Source organism: Vulpes vulpes, chromosome 10 (genome assembly GCF_048418805.1).
Source record: "Vulpes vulpes isolate BD-2025 chromosome 10, VulVul3, whole genome shotgun sequence".
Lineage (NCBI taxonomy): Eukaryota > Metazoa > Chordata > Mammalia > Carnivora > Canidae > Vulpes > Vulpes vulpes.
The window spans coordinates 28,382,047-28,401,624 of record NC_132789.1 but is presented as its reverse complement, the minus strand read 5'-3'; the positions used below and the strand labels follow the sequence as shown (position 1 = coordinate 28,401,624).

At 58.5% G+C, this 19,578-nt stretch overlaps 1 protein-coding gene across 2 annotated transcripts; it reads right to left on the bottom strand.

Annotated features, from left to right (window-relative positions):
• Positions 1-695: 695 nt before the first annotated feature.
• On the bottom strand, positions 696-18,630 carry ADORA2A (adenosine A2a receptor). Of its 2 annotated transcripts, none has more exons than XM_072723376.1 (3): positions 18,498-18,630; positions 9,475-10,050; positions 696-2,480 (listed from the first exon to the last, which is right to left on the bottom strand). In XM_072723376.1, the coding sequence occupies exons 2-3, from the start codon at positions 9,804-9,806 to the stop codon at positions 1,574-1,576; spliced, it is 1,239 nt and encodes a 412-aa protein (XP_072579477.1). In that variant the 5' UTR covers positions 9,807-10,050; positions 18,498-18,630; the 3' UTR covers positions 696-1,573. The 2 variants fall into 2 exon arrangements, with proteins under 2 accessions (XP_072579477.1, XP_072579478.1); XM_072723377.1 differs by lacking the exon at positions 18,498-18,630 and adding an exon at positions 18,272-18,385.
• Between the last annotated feature and the right edge of the window lie 948 nt (positions 18,631-19,578).

Sequence of the window (19,578 nt, the reverse complement as noted above, 5' to 3'; positions counted from 1 at the left end):
CCCTCCCTGCCCGAGTATGCCTATGAGACTTGAGACCAGACTGGCCCTCAGGCTGCGACAGGTTGCTAACTTCCCCCTAGGCTTCAAACTTGTCCAACATGGAAAGATGACATGGCCCCAGAGACAGGCTTCAGAGTAGGAAACACCCATTCCTTATAGGTTTCTTTGTTGGTTGGGAGCAGGAGTTGGGATAACTTTCCCAACAAGAGGGGAAGGGAAAGGCAGTTGAATCCTCACCTATATTTCTTTCCAGATCTCTCTGTGCCCTCTTATTAGCTAAGGGGTGGAGCAGGGCATGGGGAAAGTAGGGCACTCCTCCCAGGGGGCTTTAGGAAGCAATGAGGAAGGGAGGAGCCACGCCCCACACTGCAGGAATGGCTAGGTCTGTGGTGGGGGGGGGTCATGGCCTCTGGAGGGAGAACAGCTGGGAAGAGCCCATCTTCCCACAACCCCCTCTCACAGGAACACAGGTCTGGGGGCTGCTCATGGACATTTGGATTCTGGTGCATCCTGGGCAGCCTTTTACCTCAGAAGATGGGAACCTGTGGAGGCACCCCCTATCAGGCAGGGTGGGTCTGTCTATATGCACAGATGCAGACACTTTTTCACACATGTAATACACACTCATATCTACGTTGCCAGGCCTGGCTATGGAATACGGAAAGGAATTCAGACACCATTCTCACTGGACAAACTTAAAACACAACATGGCTCATTTTTATTTTATCTCAGAAAAAAAAACATTCCCTTCGGAAGGAAAGGCAGTTAGAAAGGGCCTCTGACCGGGCAGCTCTGAGCTACCCAGGCACACCGCATGGTGAGCCAGTCCCGATCTCCTCCCCTGAGCCCACAGTCTGGCAGCAAATCCATTACAGCTCCCTGTCCTTGAGCCCAGCTTTGTGACCCCAAGAGATGGCCCTGGGACTGACGGTGTAAGAAGTGCGTGGCAGTTCATGGTAGCCAGACAGGGCTGTCTGGGACTCCCTGGGCTGACTCCTGGAGCTAGGTTAGCAGCAGGACTGACAACAGACCTGGCAACCAGAGAAGGAAAATAATTAAAAAAAAAAAAAAGGCATTCTTCATGTTTAACATTTTCTCCTGGAAAAAAAAAAAAAGAGAAAAAAGAAAGAAAGAAATGAAAAACGCCACCTCTGGGCATAGCAGCTCCTGAATCCTTGAAAAGTCTGGGGAGGGTGTTGTGTGTGTGTGGTAGGGGGCCTGTTGGAGCCACCCCCACAGCCTCAGGGCCAGTTAGCCTGCCCTGCCACGTCAGGATGGTACTTCTAGATGCTTCCAGAGTGGGGGACCAGGCCCTGCCCAGCCAAGATGCTCTGTGCTGTGGCCCTGACCTGATGCTGGGCCTTCTGATGTGAAACGTCCACTTCCTTGGACTCCAAACCCTTCCTGCTAGGCCACATGCTGCTCCAGCCAGGGCTCCCTCCTCTCAGTCCAAAGTGGGAACTGGCCACGAGAAGGGTCTCCAGGCACATTCATTCTTTTCCCAATGTGACTGGTTTTATCCACCAAAGAGAAAGATTTCCTTCCTGTAGGAAGAGGCAAACTGAGTGGATCATCAGGACACTCCTGCTCCATCCTGGGCCAGGGGACCTTCAAGGCCAGGGGACTCTGGGCATGCTCCCTTGAGCTCATGACTGAGGAGCTCCACATCTGGGAGGCCCATGTCGCCATGGGACTCAGGGGCAATCCCTCCACTCACCAGCCCCAGGGTGTAGCCATTGGGCCGCCGCTCAGGATGGGGGGCGCTGCCATTGGCCCACACCCCAGGAGGATGGCCATTGAGGCGGAGGCTGATCTGCTCTCCATCACTGCCATGAGCTGCCAAGGCACGGGCACTGGTGCCACCTGCCTTGAAGGGCTCCCGCCGCCTCAGGACGTGGCTGCGAATGATCTTGCGGAAGGTCTGGCGAAACTCACGGATGCGGTAGGCATAGATGAAGGGATTCACAACAGAATTGGTGTGGGAGAGGACGATGGTCAGGTACATGAGCCAGAGTGGGGCATGGCTACACTCTGGGCAAAAGAAGGTAAAGCAGTTGATGATATGCAGGGGCAGCCAGCAGAGGGCGAAGAGCCCCACAATGATGGCCAGTGACTTGGCAGCGTGGACCTCCTTCTGCAGCGTGGACCGAGCCCGCTCCCCAGGCAGAGGCTGGCTCTCCATCTGCTTCAGCTGTCGCCGAGCTGCTAGGAAGATCCTCAAGTAGACACCCAGCATGAGCAGCAGCGGCACCAGGACAAAAGCAAAGAAGTTGTAGTACACCATGTAGTTCATGGGCACCACATCCTCAAAGAGACAGGCCACCTGGCCCTCCCCGCAGCCCTGTGAGTAGTTTCTGCCCTCTTTTGGCTGACCGCAGTTGTTCCAGCCCAGCATGGGAGTCAAGCCAATGGCAAACGACAGCACCCAGCAGACCGCAATGATGCCCTTGGCCCTTGTGCCAGTCACCAAGCCATTGTACCTGGGGAAAGGAGACCAGCATCAAAGGTCTGAAAAATCAAGGCTAGGAGGGGCCAAGAGTCAGAAACCCAGAGAAGCACTCCAGCCCCCATTCCCTGGCTATTAGGTCTTGGACCGGTCACTTCCTGCCTCCGAGCCTCAGTATCCTCCTCTGTTCAGTGGAGGTCCAAGCCCTGCCTTTTCCCATAGGAGATAACAGGAGAGCAGGCCCCCTGCAAAGGAAACCGCTGCATAGACATTCAGATGATTACTGAATAGTATTACAAATAGTCCTAGGATTCAATTAATTCAGTTTGAGGGAATTTATAAGTGAGAGTACTTATCACCTCCATGTTGGTCTCAGTTGATGCTAGAAAATTTCTCCTTAGCATGGGAATGGGTCAGGAATGACTCAATGGCTGGGGGCAGAACCAGCCAGATCAGACTTGAAGATGATTGATGTCTCTTGTACTCCGTGCTCTTCCCACTTGACTTAGGGTCTCCAGAAGCCCCCAAGGAGAGGTAGAGGTCGGGAACCAAATACCCTCTCTCCCTTCCAAATTCACTCACAGTTCTCTGGAGAGACATGAGATCAGTATGTCTTAACATTTATATAGTAGTCTTAACATTCAAGAGGAAAGAACTGCATGAGGGACTGAGGTCCGGAGAGGAAAAGTAATCTGCCTGAAACCACTCAGGACTCTAGAGAGCCAGACTTATTCCCAGACTCAGAGTGTGATCAGATCTGCCAGCCAGGAAGTGGACCCAGGCCCACAGAAAAGGCGGCATAGACTTTATTAAAAGAATGGGCAAAAAAAAAAAAAAAAAAAAAAAGAATGGGCAGTCTGGGGCACCTGGGTGGCTCAGTCAGTTGGGCACCGGACTCTTGATTTTCTCTCAGGTCACAATCTCAGGGTTGTGAAACCAAGCCCTGCTTAAGATTCGCCCTCTCCCTCTGCCCCTACCCCGTATCCCTCCCACACGTGCATGCACACTCTCTCTCTCTCAAAAAAAAGAGAAAGAGAATAGGCAATCAAAAAGTCATCTTCCTGATTGAAGAAGGTGACCTTGGTCATCTCTGAGGGATGACCATCTGCTTAATGGTTTTGATTCGGGCAATACCAGACTGCCCTCCCCTTTACCTGGTAAACCCTACCCATCCTTCACATTCAGGCTGGGTATCTTTCCCTGAGAAGTTCCCTACCCAAGTGCAGCTAATCCCTACTCCATCTGGGCCCCTCAGGTCAGGGGCCCCTTGAGGGCAGGGCTTTTCTACATCCATCTCTGCATCGCCAGCATTGAGAAAAGGACATACAGTGGATGCCCTTTATTTAATTCCAGAATCAGAAGCATCCACAGAAACTATCTAGTGCATGGGTGGCAAACAAGGGCCTACAGGTAAGAAATGTGTGAGGCAGGCTGGCAGGGCACATACTACATGTATAAGAGATGGCTGATGCCGCTCAGCCCCCAGGGTGGGGGGCGCTACCACTGGCCCACACCCCAGGAGGATGGCCGCTGAGGCAGAGGCTGATCTGCTCTCCATCACCACCATGAGCTGCCGAGGCACGGGCACTGGTGCCACCTGCCTGGAAGGGCTCCTGCCACCTCAGGACATGGCTGAAAATGATCTTGAGGAGTTCCCTACCCAAGTGGCTGGGTGAGCTTCAGTGCTGCCAGGCCTCAGAAGGGGCTGGGGAGCTGATTTTCTCAGTGAAACTGTCCATGGTTTACATTTTGTCCACAAATTCAAATTAAGAAAAAAAAAATCTGGTGGCCTCTGACATCTTAACTAATCCAACCAACTCATTTTATAGGTGGGAAAACTGAAGCCTAAGGAGAGGAATGGACTTGCGGTGGACAGTTCAGGAGCCCGGAGCACCCTGGGCCAGGGTAAGTGTGTCAATTCTGAATCTATGTCAGTTTTGAATCCAAAGAGTAACTGGGAAGGGCCACTCCCAGGAGCCCTCAACCCCATTTAGCAGGACCTTGGATGCCTGCAAAGGGGCTTGGACTTGCTTATTTCCACCAAGCCACAGAGAGCCTACGCTGCCCTGTTTCCTATTCTGGAGCCTCAAACACAAAGTCTCAGGCTTCCCCCCACCCCACACTTAATATTTACAGAGCACTTGCTGTGTGCCAGGCACTTTTTTTAGTACCCTACAAATTATAATTTATATAATCTCATTGAATAGGAGACTATTTTAATGCTGGTGTTTTTCCTGAGAAAAGCGTATTCCTCCCTGAGTTCCAGTGCTGCTGTGTTCCTGTTTGGTCATGTGCTGTCACTCTGCATCTCTGAGCCTTAGTTTCCTCATTTGTAAAATGGGACAAAGAATCCAGGGCCTGTGAGCACTGTCCCATGAGGGCAGAACTGTAAAATCGGTGGGTAGAGATTACAGGGAGGTGGGTTGTTAGTGACGTTAAGCAAGAACTTCTCAGCTCAGCTGTTCACATAAGAAATGGGCTGTTTCGGGCAAAGTGAGCTTCCTGTCATTTGAGGCAACCAAGCAGAAGCAAATAGTTGCAAGGATGCTGTAGAGGATCCTGGAAGCCACCTGTTTCGGAGATTTTCAAATTGTCCGCCAGCAGCCGACCATCTTGCCTGCATTCCCAGGAAATCACAGAAGTAAGTTGGTGAGGAAGGGAGGCAGCTTGTAATATTCACCGAATGAATGAGCTGGTGGGGACAGCAGGGCCCAGCCCAAAGGCTTCTAGGACAGTTTGAAAATCCCTGGTCTGTCCAACTGTCTGCTTTTACAGACCAGGAAGCCCACGAGGGAAGGTGTGGCACTGCATTTTAAAACAAAAGCCCCCTGTGGGGACAGAAGCAAACACATTAATAGCACTTGGCTAAGCGTGCAAAGAATATCTCTTGAGAGGATTCCCAACACTGACTTCCAGGAAGAGAACTGAAGGTAGGGCAGGGGACAGAATGGACAGTTTTTCACCATATACCCTGTTGTTCTTTTTTTATGTTTTAGTATGTGCAGGTAATACTTTATTTTAGAACCCTCCCCAACACACAGATACACATCAGACAGATTAATTTTGTTATTCAGAAGAAAAGTCCTTAGGCTGAGAGCCCTGGACCCAGGCCCCCAGGGAACTGGAACAGCATTAGGGCCCAAATAGAACAACAGCCAAGCCACAGCCTGGCCGAGGGGCATCCCCTGGGCCGCGTCTATGACTGATGGTAGTCACATTTTGGCCTCCTGGGCTCCAGACATAGAGTGTCTAGTGGAAGCGGTGCCAAAGGCATCCAGCACAACACTCTGGCATTCGGGGCACCCTAGAGGCATCACAGGGAGCGGGTGCCAGAGCACTGCTCACCGCATTTGGAGGTACCTCTGCCTCCCTACATCTCCTAGCTCACAGGCTGTCCCTTCCTGGGGTATCCCCATTACCCATGTGGGGCTCACTCTGTGATCCAGGAATACCACCCACAACTCCACGTGAGGCTTCATGTGCATTTTCCCTACACTGAGAGAAGGTGGAGCTTTCCTAAGGTGTGCGAAGGAGTCAGTGATCTAAGAACTGAAGAAGAGTCACTGGCCCAGGGGTGAAACCCAAACTCTCTCCTGGGCACAGGCAGGCCTGAGCCAGCCTCACACCCTCCCTGACCTCCTGGTCTTCTGTCTCACCTCTCCCGGGCCCAGGGCACACATGTTCATTCCTTACTTGGGGCCTTTGTCCAGGCTTGGCCCACTCCTATAACTCCTGCCCCTACGCATACCCATCCTGCAAGATTCATCCAGCATCACCTCCTCCAGGGAGCCCTCTCTTAGGAGCCAGGGTACTTGTTTTCTTCCCCATGGGGTGATTCACCACATATACCTTGGGTCTTTGCACTAACTGCTGCTCCATATGCAGCCTGTTTCCCAAGGAGAGCAAGTGCTTACCAGTGGCTAACGTGAGAGGCAGGAGACAAGGGGCACAAAAGTCTCCTAGGATAAGAGAGTCTCTCACTCTAGGCTGTCTGTTCTTTGGGGATGTTGAGGGTTCCCATCTCTGCCTCTGGCCAGGCTGCTTCTCACTGGCTTCCTGATTAAGCCCTGCCATAGTCCACCAGAGTCCCTGCACTTGGGAAGGAGCATAGATTTTTCTGAAACTGAATTCTTTAACGAAAGAAAGAGAGAGGGGCACCTGGATGGCTCAGTTGGTTAAGTGTCTGCCTTCAGCTCAGGTCATGATCTTGGGGTCCTGGGATCCAGCCCCACTTTGGGCTCCCCTCAGCAGGGAGTCTGCTTGTCCCTCTCCCTCCGCCCCTCCCTTGGATTGTGCTCTCTCAACCTCTCATTCAAATAAATAAATATTAAAAGAGAAAGAGAAAGAGAAAGGAAGAAAAGAAAGCAAGGAAAGGAAAAGAAGGGAGGGAGGGAGGAAAAGAAGGAAAAAAATAGAAATGAAGGGTGAGTGATACAGGCCTGGGGTTAGACATCGAGGTGAGCAGTCAGGGGATGGACACCTCAGAGCAGCCAAATGCACCTACTGAGCGGAGTAGAAGACACTATGCAGAGGAGGGGAGATTTCTAGCTGGCAGGGGACAGGGGGAGAGGCAGGAGCAAGCAGCCTGAATCAGGCAGTGGCCCCAGAGCTGCCAGGGTTCTCATTTGCCTTCACTTCATCCCCCCTTGCACCTTCATGCACCTCGCCCTCCCCAGGGCAGGGCCCTTGAGAAATAAGAAAAGTAGAGGGATGCAAGGGAGCCTGGAACTTCGTGAAGGGCCATGGAGTCCCCCAACTCAGTAGACACTTTTCCTTCTCCAGCTCTGGCCTCCCCATGAGTAACACAAGGGTCATAACATCCTCCCTGGCCACAATGCCAGGCTGTGAGGATCAAAGGAGAAACTGCACTAACATCCTCTGGCAACTGTGAAGTGCTCTGCCTGAGGGGGAGGATAAGCAGCAGCAGCATCGCCATCCCCAACAAACCCCAGATCCAAGAGATCTAGGCTGACCCTTCAAGGCTTTATCAAGCTTTAATCAAACAGCCAGGGTCTGGGTGGAACTAGGTCCTGCTCTGGAAGATGGTGGGAACTGGGGATACAGATGGGGTGGGGGCAGGTCCAGGCTCCATCAGGGACCCAGCTCTGAAACTCCAGCAGCTCATAAAAGAGCTGAATCCCCCACCTGCTTCACCCCACCAACCCTCCCTTCTCAGGGCCCCATCACTCCCATTTGCTGGCTGGACCCTCACAACACCTTTGTGAGCTCAGAAGGACAGAGAAGCCTGTTTCCTTCTATAGATGAGGAAGTGGGCCCAGAGAGGGACAGCTGACTTTATGGTCACACAACATGTCCCATACTCCTACATCAGGAATCATTCTCTTGACTCTCAGAACACAGAGAAATAAGAAAAAGAAGCCAAGACCCTTTCAATTGAGCCCTGATCTCTCCCTAGAATGCTGTTGCCCTTTGAAAAAGGGAAGGAAGTGAAAGTGACATCTCTGCTTCCCCACTGAGCATTCCTACCAGGGCTGGTCCAGGCCCAGCTGATGCTCAACCTGGCGCCTAACGTAGACACCAATTCTCTGCTCTCTGTCTATCTGGGACCCTGTGTTCTGAGCTGTCCTTCAATGAGCCTGGACTCCGGACTCTGCTCTGCACTATTTGGCCAGTCATCTATTGAGGCTGGCCAAAGTCGCCTCTTGGACAAGAGTCCTAAGCTCTCCTGAGATTAGAGCATCCTGTAGGGCCACACAGGGCCTGAGCTCCCTCCTTCATTTGAGCAGCATGAGGAGGGTACCTGCTTCCCATTTAGAGCTCAGGTGACAGGATTGGCCACCTGGTGCAGGTCTGGGAGATCAGGGCCGCCCTGTGACCCCGTTCTCCAAAGGCTAGTTGCAGTGGGTGACAGGCCACATTTCTTCACAGGCCCAGTCCCAACTGTACTGCCAACTTGTGTGGCCCTGAGGGCTGGCTCCCTTCTCAGAGCCTCATTTTTCCATCCAGAAGATGAGAGGAAATGACCTCTAAGGGCTTCCTTGCATTTGACATTCTAAAGTTCCATTCCTCATTGAGCCTGCTCCTCTTCTCAGCTGGGGTGCACTCCGCCAGCATGAGGCTGCTGAGGCCTGCTGCATAGGCAGGTGCTGCACCTGTTTGGGAGAATTCACAGCCAGGTACCCTGGTCCTCTGAGACCTCCCTCAGGGTCTGCAGCCACCCAGGCTGTGGAACCCAGCTCCCGATGGAGGGTCGAGGGGGTGGGGGTGGGGCAGGAGGTTTCCCTGCCACACACACTCTGGGGGAGGGAGGTAACTTCCTAGCTTCCATCTGCCCTGGCCCTGTAGGTGGCAGCCACATTAAATGAACTCAGCCTCAGGGAAAGTTTTCATTTACACAATCCAGGGCTGAAATCACTTCACAAAAGATTCACCGTAAAAACCCCTTCCACTAGCTGAGCACACAGGCTCTCTCCAAGACCATGAGTACTCGCTGACCTGAGGAGCACAAAATTTGCATATTGGTTCAAGTGACTCACTGTGGCATTTGGCCAAGTCACTTCCCCTCTCTGGGTCATTTTTTTTTTTTTTTTTAATGTGCAAACTGTGCAGCTGGCTCAGAGGAGCTGGAGGTGGGCAGGCGCGTGGGCTTCTAGCTCTGAGGGCCTGTGGTTTCCCATGGTGCTCTGCCCCACCCTGGCATCGTGCTGTGTGAGAAAATGACCCAGATGCACCGCCCAGACCTGGGCCACACACATCTGCCAACAGCCAAAGCAGCAGCCTCCACCACACAGCCTGGGGAAGACCGAGGAGGGCCGGGGTGCCTTGTGCCCACAGGGATTGACTGGAGTGGCATGGTTGCTGGCCGTGTACCGAGTCCCGGGCAGCCCCAGACTGAGCCCCAGGGCCCCGTCCTCAGCTCAACACCCAGGCATCCAAGACCAAATCCTGTCCCCAGGTTCACCCTGACCCTGGCTGGGCACAGGCAGCCTTTTCAGAGATGCGAGCCCCAGCATGAGGCGTGCCGGGAAGAGAAACAGGCAACCCATCACCCCCACTGCCCAGCTCACCGGAGTGGGATGCGGATGGCGATGTAGCGGTCAATGGCGATGGCCAGGAGGCTGAAGATGGAGCTCTGAGTGAGGACCAGGACAAAGCAGGCAAAGAAGAGGCAGTTGTGGCAGGCAGCACAGAACCCTGTGCTGATGGTGATGGCGAAGGGGATCGCGAGGACTCCCACGGCAATGTCGGCTGCCGCCAGTGACACCACGAAGTAGTTGGTGACGTTCTGCAGGTTGCTGTTCAGCCACACAGCCCAGCACACCAGCACATTGCCCAGGATGGCCAGCACAGCGATGGCCAGCTCCACCGTGATGTACACCCAAGAGCCCATGGTGGACATGGCTGCAGACGGGCAGGGTCAGCAAGGACACGGGCCGGGCCAGCTCACGGTCCATAGCTGCAGTGCCGCTGGCCCTGCCCAGGCCCCTGAGCCCCTTCTTCACAGGAGCCAAGAGCGCCCCTGCCTGTGACGGGGGCTCCCCAAGGGCTTTTTCACTGCCAAGTCTGAGTCTCCAGAAACTGGGCCCTCCTCAGGGGCTCTCGCAGCATCTTGGCTCAGCTCGGCTTCATAGTCCCCGAGGCACCTGCCAAGGGAGAAGCCTTGTGAGGAGCTGGACCACAGGCAGAGGGAACAAAGTCGAAGATCCCAGGGGCAGCTCTCAGGGCCGGTCACCAAGGCCCACCCTGCAGGCCAGGCATCAGCCAGAGAACAACCCTTGGTGCCCCAGCCCTCCCGCCGTGGACACAGCCTCAGCCCTTGTGTTTTCTAGGAGACACAGGAATCTTTTAAATTTAAATCGCTTGTGTCACCCCCCATGCTCAGCTTCCTAAGTCTTTGGTGGCTGCCCTGCCACTCTCCTGGGCCCCTGAGCTTACTGCTACCCCCAGGTTCCTTCCAGTAAGGCCCCCTCACTGCTCGGCTCTCCCAGGCCCACCTACCTTCCCTCTTGACCAACCTCAGTCCTCTCCATCCCCCAAGAGCTCTCCCTGGGAACTGCCAGTACCTACCTAAGCTGCTAGGTTAAGGAGAGGCCCAGAGACCCCTAGAGTTCTGCTCTGGAAGGACTGGGGTGGCCCGTCTGGTGCTGTCTCCCACTGCCGGCAGGTAAGCCCTCGTGCCCTAGCCGGTGATGCTGCACTGAGTGGAGGAACAGGCACAAAGGGAGCCCGCTCCTCAGCAGCCCCTGCCAGCTGATTGCACGTCTGGGCAGGGGAGTGGCCTCACCTCCTCCCCTCCCCTCTCTTCTCCTGCACCCGCCCCCCAGCCTGTTCCTCTGCCTGGCTGATGACAGGACAGACAAGTTCAGTGTGGTGCTGGAGAGACAGCAGGGTGCTCAGCCAGGGCTTGCTAGGCAACTGCGGGCAAGGATGCAGTGTTATTTTCTAGGCCTGTTTCTTCATTGATACCATGGGGAGACTGGACCCCAGATAGCCTTTGGGGACCACTGTAGCTCACTCACAATTCCATGAGCAGGAAATAAACAGATCTAAAGGGCTCTCCCAGAGTCCAGGCATTATAGAATTGTAAGGAATTACACTTACAGGAGCGCAAGCAGAAGTTGAGGTCTTGATCTCCCCCAGTCCAAACCCCCAGGGTTCCATCTCCCATTACCAGCTTGGGGGCCTCCCCCACTGCCTTTGCTCCCACCTCATCACACACGTGCTGCCTCATGGTGTCCCCTCATGCCAAATCCACCCCTCTTCCAGTCCTGGGCCCTCATGGGGCCCCAGGTACACATGGGCAGCAGCTGCTGCCTGCATGGGGACAAGAGGCCCAAAGCTGCCTTTCAGCTGCCCAGACGTGGGCTCAGGAGACTGTGTCCTCCTTCCCTCCTCCAGGACACAACGGATAGAGCTGGTGCCCTTGGGAGAAGGTGAACTCATGATCCCTTGTCATGTTCCAAGGGCCAGGCTCCTCCTGCACCCATGCAAGAGGAGACAGGGGGCTGCAAGGGAGGAGCACCACGTTTCCTTCTAACTCCAGTGTGCCTCCGGAGGCTGGAACTGTACCCGAGGGCTATTCCCTGTGCCCACCGGGAGGCTCACACGGAGCACCCAACACCAGGGAACAGGACAGAGAAGAGGTGGCAAAGTCCCTGAGAAATGGAGAGTTCTTGCAGCCTGAAGCAGATCCAATGGGCTTCTCCCAGGCCTGGCAGGGGCCCACCACCAAGGGACCATGAATGAATCCCAAGCCCCTCCATATGCAGGGTGCTTGCCAACCAGCTGCATACAAAGCCTGGCAGAGAAGGACCAGACCAAGTCTCCTGCTATTTTCCCTGGCCATAGAGTGTCCCTGGCCTACAGCCTAAAGCAGCAATCACCAGGGACCCCTCAAACGCAGAAGCTGTGTGTCCAGGGTCTAGTTTTATTCTGCAGAAGGGAAGTGACAGGTCCAAGACTGCCTGCCACCTAGGGGCTGCCCAGGCCCAGCAGTAGCAGCGGCAGCCACTGTCCAGGGGGGTAAGGCCAGGTCCAGTAAGCCTCCGGAATCCCACCTCCCCCTCTCAGTGGGCCGTCTGCCCTCCTAGCCTCTTCACCATCACCTGCCACCCTTCTTACCCAGACTTTGGCCTCTCCAGGGAAATCTGCATTGAGAGGCGCCACAGCCTCTGCCAATCAGATCAGCCGAGGCTAAAAGCCTGACTTGGTCCCAGACCATTGTCCAGATTCAGAGGGCTCTTCCTGGAAGAGATGAGATGGGACCACCAGTGCGGTCCACTTGACCCAAATACACATCACATTTCTGTGGAGCTAAGGCCAGGCTGCCCTACCTGCCCAGAGCCCTGATGAGGTCAGGCTGACTCTGTGAGCCGGGAAGCCTGGAGTGGAAGGGCTTTCAAGGGCCCTCACCCAGCCCTCTGTCTGGTAAGGCTCTCCTGGCAGCCCCGGGTACCTGCCTGCGTACCCCTAGTCCTCGGGCCGCCCTACCATGGCGCTATGGGCTCCCATGGTGAACAGCACCTGGTACCAACATTCTTCCTGACTGAACTAAAGCCACCTTGCTGTACACCATGCCTGGGGTGCCTTCCCAATCTCCCTGGATACAGTGGATCGGATCCTCCTGGTCACAGATCCTCCTGCCCCAAGGAGCTAATGCTGCTGACAGCTGGGTCCTAAAAGGCTGCCTCTGCACACTGGCTCCCCATCTGCTCTTCCTACAGCATATGTGTGGGCATTTCCAGCTGCTGCCAGCATATCTTGGGGTGAGGCTGGCCTGGTCCCACAGGCAACCTGGGCATCTGTCAAACCAGAGTGCCAGCCCCAAGCAGAGAACATCAGTTCAGCCTAAGGCACCAGGTGACAGGGCAGGAAGAAGGCTCAACAGCCTCCTACTGGAGCTGCTGCGTGGTAAGGTTGGGAGCTTCTCAGCCATAGGTGGACAAATCCACCCAGGAGGTGGGGGCACCCTAACTTGTGGCCTTTGCCAGACTTCCATGGTAGAAATGCTCCCAGTATGGCCAGTTTCAAGCTACTAATGTGTCACTAACAAGAAATGGGAATTAGCACACAAAGCTCAAGAGAGTTTGTTGACACTGGGCTCTGGCCACTGCGGAGCCACCAGGCCCTGTGCTCTCCCTAGATGCCAGGACTCTACTCCAGACCCTCTCAGCTTGTGCAGCCTACCTGGGAGTTCACGATATATGAGGCCATGGTAACAGTGGGGTCATGTGTTCCCGTTGTCTCCTTGAGCCCCATTTTACAGATGAGGAAGCTAAGTCCTAAAGAGGTTAACGACCTCTCCCAGCCTTGACCTCTCCCAGCCTTACCAAGAGCATGAAAGGGTGGAATAGAGCTGAGGGAAATGCCCATGGAAAACACAGCAGCAGGAAGATTTCCTGGGGCCTTCTGGCCCTTCTCTGCTTCCCTCCCTTCAGAGGCCTCCTAGAGTGACAGGAAGGTCTGGAGGCCCAAGGGGAGGGGGCCAGGGGCGGAGCCAGGATCTGGCAATTTCCTATCCCTCTCTGTTGGCCCTATCTAATTAATTCTTGAGTCATCTGTTGCTAGCCAGGAAAGGAAATTAAATGTTAATAATGTAATATTTCCCTCCGATTATCCCTTGTTGGGGACAGGGCAGAGGGCAGAAGCTGTCCCATACAAACTAGAGACCCGTGCTGAGGAACGTGCTCAATGAGCCTTGAAAGGACAACCCTGCAGGATTCCCTGCAGTCGATTCAAAACGGCTGCTTCTTCTGGTCTTCCTCATCACCCCCACCGACCTGGCCACCTTAACTGAAACTCCATTTAATCAAAACCCACATATTTTCTGGCCCACTTGTGGCTCCTTGTAGAGGCTTTCTGTACACTTGCCCAGATGGTGGCTGTACCCCCCAGAGCCTGCTGGATGGAGGGGCCTGCTTGCTTCAGGCAGGACCCTGTACCTCTGCTCCTGGGTGCTGCTCAGGGCAACATACCAGGCCCAGTGTAGGGACTCGGACCTGGCATAACCATGCTCAGCCCATTCCTGGGCTCCAGGACCCTGGCCTGAGCCTCTTCCATTCCTCCCTCATAGCAGATGTTACACAAATACCTACTCTGTGCCACATGCTGCTGAGCTTGGCCCCAGAAGAGTCCTGAGCCTACAGCAGGGGACCTTGAAGGAGGACTTGCCCCAGGAGACTGCTGAGAGCCAGCTGCTACCCTGCTGTGCCGGTCACTCCCCATCTCCAGGGCCTTAGTTCCCACTTAAGATGACCCTGCAAACCACAATTTCAAAGCACAGAAGAAAAACTCAAGCTAAGAAAGATCAGCAACAGCACCCAAAATATGGAGATTCGTTCATTTCGGAAGAGAGGAAGGTAATAATCTAATAATGCTTTCCAAAGACATTTAGGATCTTTAAAGAGATGAAAAAAGGAACCACGTCCACAAGCAAGAATGAGAACTTATCACTCGACTGGCAGAAATGAAACTAGAACAGGTGAACGTGAACAAGAAATAATATAAAACCCCCAAAATGAAAAATAAAGAGACTGAGAGAACACAATCCACATGATGCGCTTCAGGCGTGCACACAGTTGGAGACAACTGGGCGTTTGAGGGATTATCAGCACTGAGGAATTAGCACAGCAGCTTCACAAAGACACAAAGTCCATGAGGAGATCCAGCTGAGAGAAGGTAGATGGCGAAGTACCGACACGGGTGTCCCAGGAGCGCAGTCAGCGTGGAGAGGGCAACAAGCAAGGAAGCAACAGCTGGACAGGCAGCTGGGCTCCTGCTCTCAACCACAAGCCCTCCACTGGCTCTGCCATGACTGCTCTTTGGGGTAGCCCAGGCCTGGGCATGAGCCTCCCAGAACCCCAGGGCCTGGGGACCCACCAAGCCCCTCTCTAAAGCCACCAATTGGAGTGGGGCAAGCATCTTCCAGTGGTGCCTGCAGGCGAGCAAGCACAAAGCACTGGTGCCTCTTCCCTCCCTCCTCTCCCTGCAGGACAACTTCGGGAACCTGGGGCAGGCTGGGCCCTAAGTGCCAGGCAGGCACCCAGTGGTCCCCTCCCCCCCCACCTCTCCGGAGGCTGCTGCTCTCAGCCGGGGCAGGAGGTGGGCAGGAAGTGGCAGAGCGCTACTACTCCCTGAACTGAATCTGGCCCCTACCACAGCCTCCCCATCAGCTCCTGGGCCATAGGGCCTGCCCCAGCTCCTTTTTCCCCGTGGAGGGCTGGAGTCCCTCTCTCATCACCATGCATCCAGGCCAGACACCGGGAGAGTCTGCGTCCTCCCAGCCTGAGGATTCACCCCCTCACGGCCACCTCATCTGACAGCCCCCCTTCTAGAGGTCACCCCACACACCAGGGGCTGGGTGCCTATCTGTGGTAGAAGGAGCTCAGGTGGGCTCCCAGTCCTGCTCCATCCCATACTCTCTGAGATCCTGAGCAGGTCTTCACCCTTGTAACGAGGCTCCTGCGAGATGGCACCCTGGGACAGGCTTGGTACACACGCTTCCCTCAAAAGAGCCCTCTGATGGTGGGATGACAGGCACTACAATCGCTGAAGGGAACATGGGGGCGGGGCCGCGGGTCCTAGATGGCCCTGGTGGGGTCCTGGCCGAGCTCTGGCCTGTTGGAGGGCAGGAGCTCCTTGGAGGGTGGCCCCACTGAGGATGGGAGAGAGGCTGACCCACACCTGGGGCCCCTGGGGTGAAGGTGTGATGACGCAGCCCTGGAGGCTGAAGGGAGAGGGCGAAGCCTCGGCCAGCAAGGGCAGCACGGCCTGTGGCCGGACCAGATGCCACAGGGCTCCGCCACTGCTCCCCGTTGCACCCCGCGGCCCCCTGTACCTGGTTCACGGTTTGCAAAGGCCGCGAGGGGCGGGAGGTGGAGCCAGGCAGAGACCACCAGCCCCCACAGCAGGAGAGGCCCCAGGCTGGTGCTGCCCACCCTCGCTGGCACAGGAAGGCAGCCCTTCTTCCAGGGCAGAGCTGGGGGGGGGGCAGCAAAGCGGGGGCCACAGAAAGACACGCCAGGCCCTGCCCAGCAGCTTCTGAGACCTGCCGTCCTGCAGAAGAGGGTCTGGGCGCACGGCAATCTGGATGGTTTCCCAGAGGGGGGCCCTTGGGGCGGGCCTTGGAGGACAGGGAAAGCAAGAGGGACGCAGGGAGGGACTCTGGGCAGACACTGCAGCCTGTGTGAGGCTCAGACCCCGTCGGAGAAGGCCGAGGGGCCCCAGAGAGCTGGAGCCCTGAATTCCCCTCCTGCAGACTTTCCCATCTCCAGCACAGTCCGGGGACCCCATGCCGCAGGGGCCCTTCTCATGATTCTGCAGGCAGGGGCGGGGGACTTCTGCCACTAATGTACCACCTAGAGCCCCCAGGCCCCGGGGGGCCTCCGCCTGCCCTGCAGCCCCGCTCCACACTTCCCTTCCCCACCTGGCACAGTGCGGACCTCCAGGTACTGCCCTCAGGCTCCGCACCCCAACTACTGCATCCAAACCCCGGAAGATGAAGTCACCCCTCCCTTCTGTGGCTGTGATGCTTCCCCCGGCACAGACCCCTTCCCCGGGGGGTGGGACTCGTTCCTTTGGCTGGCTCAGCACCTGACTGCAGCGGTGTCCTCCGCGGCCCCTGACAACTTCATGCTGTGGCCGTCCCTCTGCGCACCTTCCCTAGCTCCCCTCTGTGCATCTTGGCGTTCAGTTTGAGTGGCGACAGACGAGACAAAGGCCACAAGATGGTCGGACTCGCAGTCCCAGCTCATGGGGTGACGGAGCTCAGGAGTGAGACAGGCGAGATGTCACCCGGGGTGCTGCCCTGAAGCCAAGCGCTTGCTGCCAAGCTGGCTCCAGTCTCCATGCTCCTCTCCCCGCAGGGATCCCCTGCAGTGTCCCCCCATGCAACCAGGACGGCAGCTCCCCTGGGGTTCCCCCCCCCCCCGCTCAAGCAGGGACACCAACCTGTCCTCTGCTCTGACCTGCCCCTCTCGTGCCCACCTCTTGTGGCCTCCGCGTCACAGCCCAGCACTGCCACTCCATCATGCTTGTTGCACGAGACCGTGAGCGCGCCGAGGACGCAAGACCAGAACCCAGGTTTGGGCTCCGAAATCTGCTGTCACTGGGTTGCCCTTGAGGTCAGCCATTGCCCCCCGGGGCTATGGGCTCCTAGGGGCCAGGAGCACTGTGTGGGAGGCCTGCACCTCGCAGACCATCCTGAGGGCTGAGCTGGCCCAAGGCCTTCCGTGGCCCGCTGCCCGTCTCTGGGCTGCCCTCAGCTTCGCTGGGGTTATGAACCGAGATGCTGGCCTAGCCCGGAGCCCGGTCTGCACTGAGGGGCCTGGGACGGAGGGGCCGCGGCCCCAGGGACACCGGGACCGGGGAGAGCCAGGGAGACCCTGAAGGGCGAGGACAGAGCAGGAAGGTGTTGACACCACTACCTGCAGACAAGCCTCGGCAAGGAGCTGGGTCGCCGACCTGCTGGCGCACAGGGCGGAGCCCCCCAGCCAGGCCACGGCCTCCGAAGCGGCCAGCGCGGGACGGAAGAGCAGGCCCCTGACCCCGCAACAGCCTCCTCGGCCCACCCCACGGTGGGGACAAGCGGGGCAGCCACGGTGGGGCGGGGGCGTGTTCTGGAGGGTGCAGGGGCTGGCAGTGCAGGCAGCCCGAGTCGGGGGGCGGGGGCAAGCTCAGGGTGGAAAGGGGCCTGTGAAGGAGGGAGCGCGGCCAACGGGGCGGCCTGACGTCCAGGCCCAGGCTCTGCAGCCTCTCCTCCTTCCCCCTCCCCTCGGCCTCCGCCTCGCCTCCCCTTCCTCCCGTTCTACCGCCCGGGAAATTAAAGTCTAAGGCGGCGTAGCGGTGCCGGGAAGGCAGGGACCTGGGCTCCGCCGGCCGCGGCGCCTCCCTGACCCTCCGGGATGGACGCCCAAGTCCCTCGAGGGCCGCCACCACTCCCGCCATTCCTACCTCCGCTCGGGGCGGCCCGGCGGACAGACGGCCCCGGCCAGGGGCGGCACCCCCCGCCCCGCCAAGTCCGGGTCCCGCCACCACGGTCCCGGGACGCGCCCGCCTCGGCCCAGCCGTTGACTCCCCTCCTCGCCGCCCCACGCTTCGGGACGGGGATGCCGAGCCCCGCCACCCCTCCCCGGAAGGCCGCCCGTGCCCCTCCGCGCCCCTCCGCGCCCCGCCGCCCCACCTGCGCAGCCCGCCCTCGCCCGGGTCCGACCCGCCGCGCCGGGCGCGTCCGGAAGGTTGGCCGCGCCCAGGGGCCGGCCCGGGGCGCCCAGACGGCCCGACGGGTGTCCCCCGCGCCACCTGCGGGTCCCGCCGCCCGGGCCGTCGGGCTCTCGCGCCCCCCGCCCTCCCGCCGCCCCCGCGCACCTTCCGCCCCCGCTGAAGACGTGGCGCCCGGCCCGAGTCGCCCCTGCGCGCGCCGCGCCGTCCCCGCGCGGGCTGCAGCTCGGACCCCGGCCCGGTGGCGGGAAGACAGGGCGGGGCGGGGGGCGCCCGGGGGGGCCGAGCCTCCCGTCCCTCCCGGCCCGCAGCCTCCGACGGCGCCGGCCGCCCGCCCGCCCCCCGGGATCCCGGCCCCGAGACCCCGGCTGACCTGCCGCTCGCGCGCCGGCTCCCGCTGTCTCCGCCGCGGCTCGGGCTCGGCTCCGGCCGCCTCGTTCACGGGCGCCCCCTGCAGGCGGCCTCCGGGCCCTCTGTCCCCGCCCCGCCCCGCCGAGCGGGGAAACCGAGGCCCGAGCGCGCGGGAGGGGAGGCGGGCGGGACGTCGCGGCAGCCCTGCCCGGCCCGGCGTGGCCACCTGCTGCGCCGCCCCGCGCGCCGACGGCCGCCGCCTCGTCCCGCCCCCGCCCCCGCCGCGCTCCCTTTCCTGCGGGGACGGGGCTGCCTGCCGTCCTGCTGCCCCCGGGGCTCTGCTCCTTCCCCTGCCGCCGCCGCCCAGCTGGGGTGCTGCCTGCGTGTCATCCCCGTGACCCCCTGTCATCCGGCAAGAGCCGGGGGCCAGCTGCTCCTCGAGTCTCCGGCCCCGGTCCTGAACTCAAGCGCAGCCTCCTTCCCTGGCTCTTCCAGGCTTTCGGCCGGAGGGACCCCTCCAGGGGGTGGGGGTGTACCCCAGCCCCGGGATGCCTCCCGGGGCCTGACCCCAAGTTCCAGGGACCCCCTCTGACTGCCCGGCCCAGGCTCTGTGCTCCCGATCTCCAAGCCTCCCGAGCCCAGGTGGGACCTGCCCCCACCGCTTCCCTGAGCAAAGTGAAAAGGAGCCGCCTTCTGCGCCACCCGCTGACCCGGAGTCTCAGTCTCAGGCCCTTAGGCTGGGGACCTACCTCCCGTCCCCCCTGCACCACGTTCTGGAGACTCCACGTTGGGAGCAACCTCCCAGCGGCCCCCGTCCAGCCATGGAAGGGCACCCGCCTTCTAGCCTCGCAGCAGCGCAGGCCGGGTAGCCCCCGCGCACCCCCGCTCCGTGCGCAGCAGGGGAAGCGCAGCAGCCAGCCAGGGCCGCCCGGTGGCCGAGGGCTCGTGGGAGCCCCGAGGGGCGGCCCGGAGAGGGGCTTGTGCAGGCCGCGGGCAGGACAGGGCGGGGAGGCGGCCACCCAGGCACAGCCGGCAGCCGCAGCGCGACCCACCACTTGCCGGTTGGGCCTGCGTTGCCGGCAGCCTCCAGCCCTTTCCTGAGC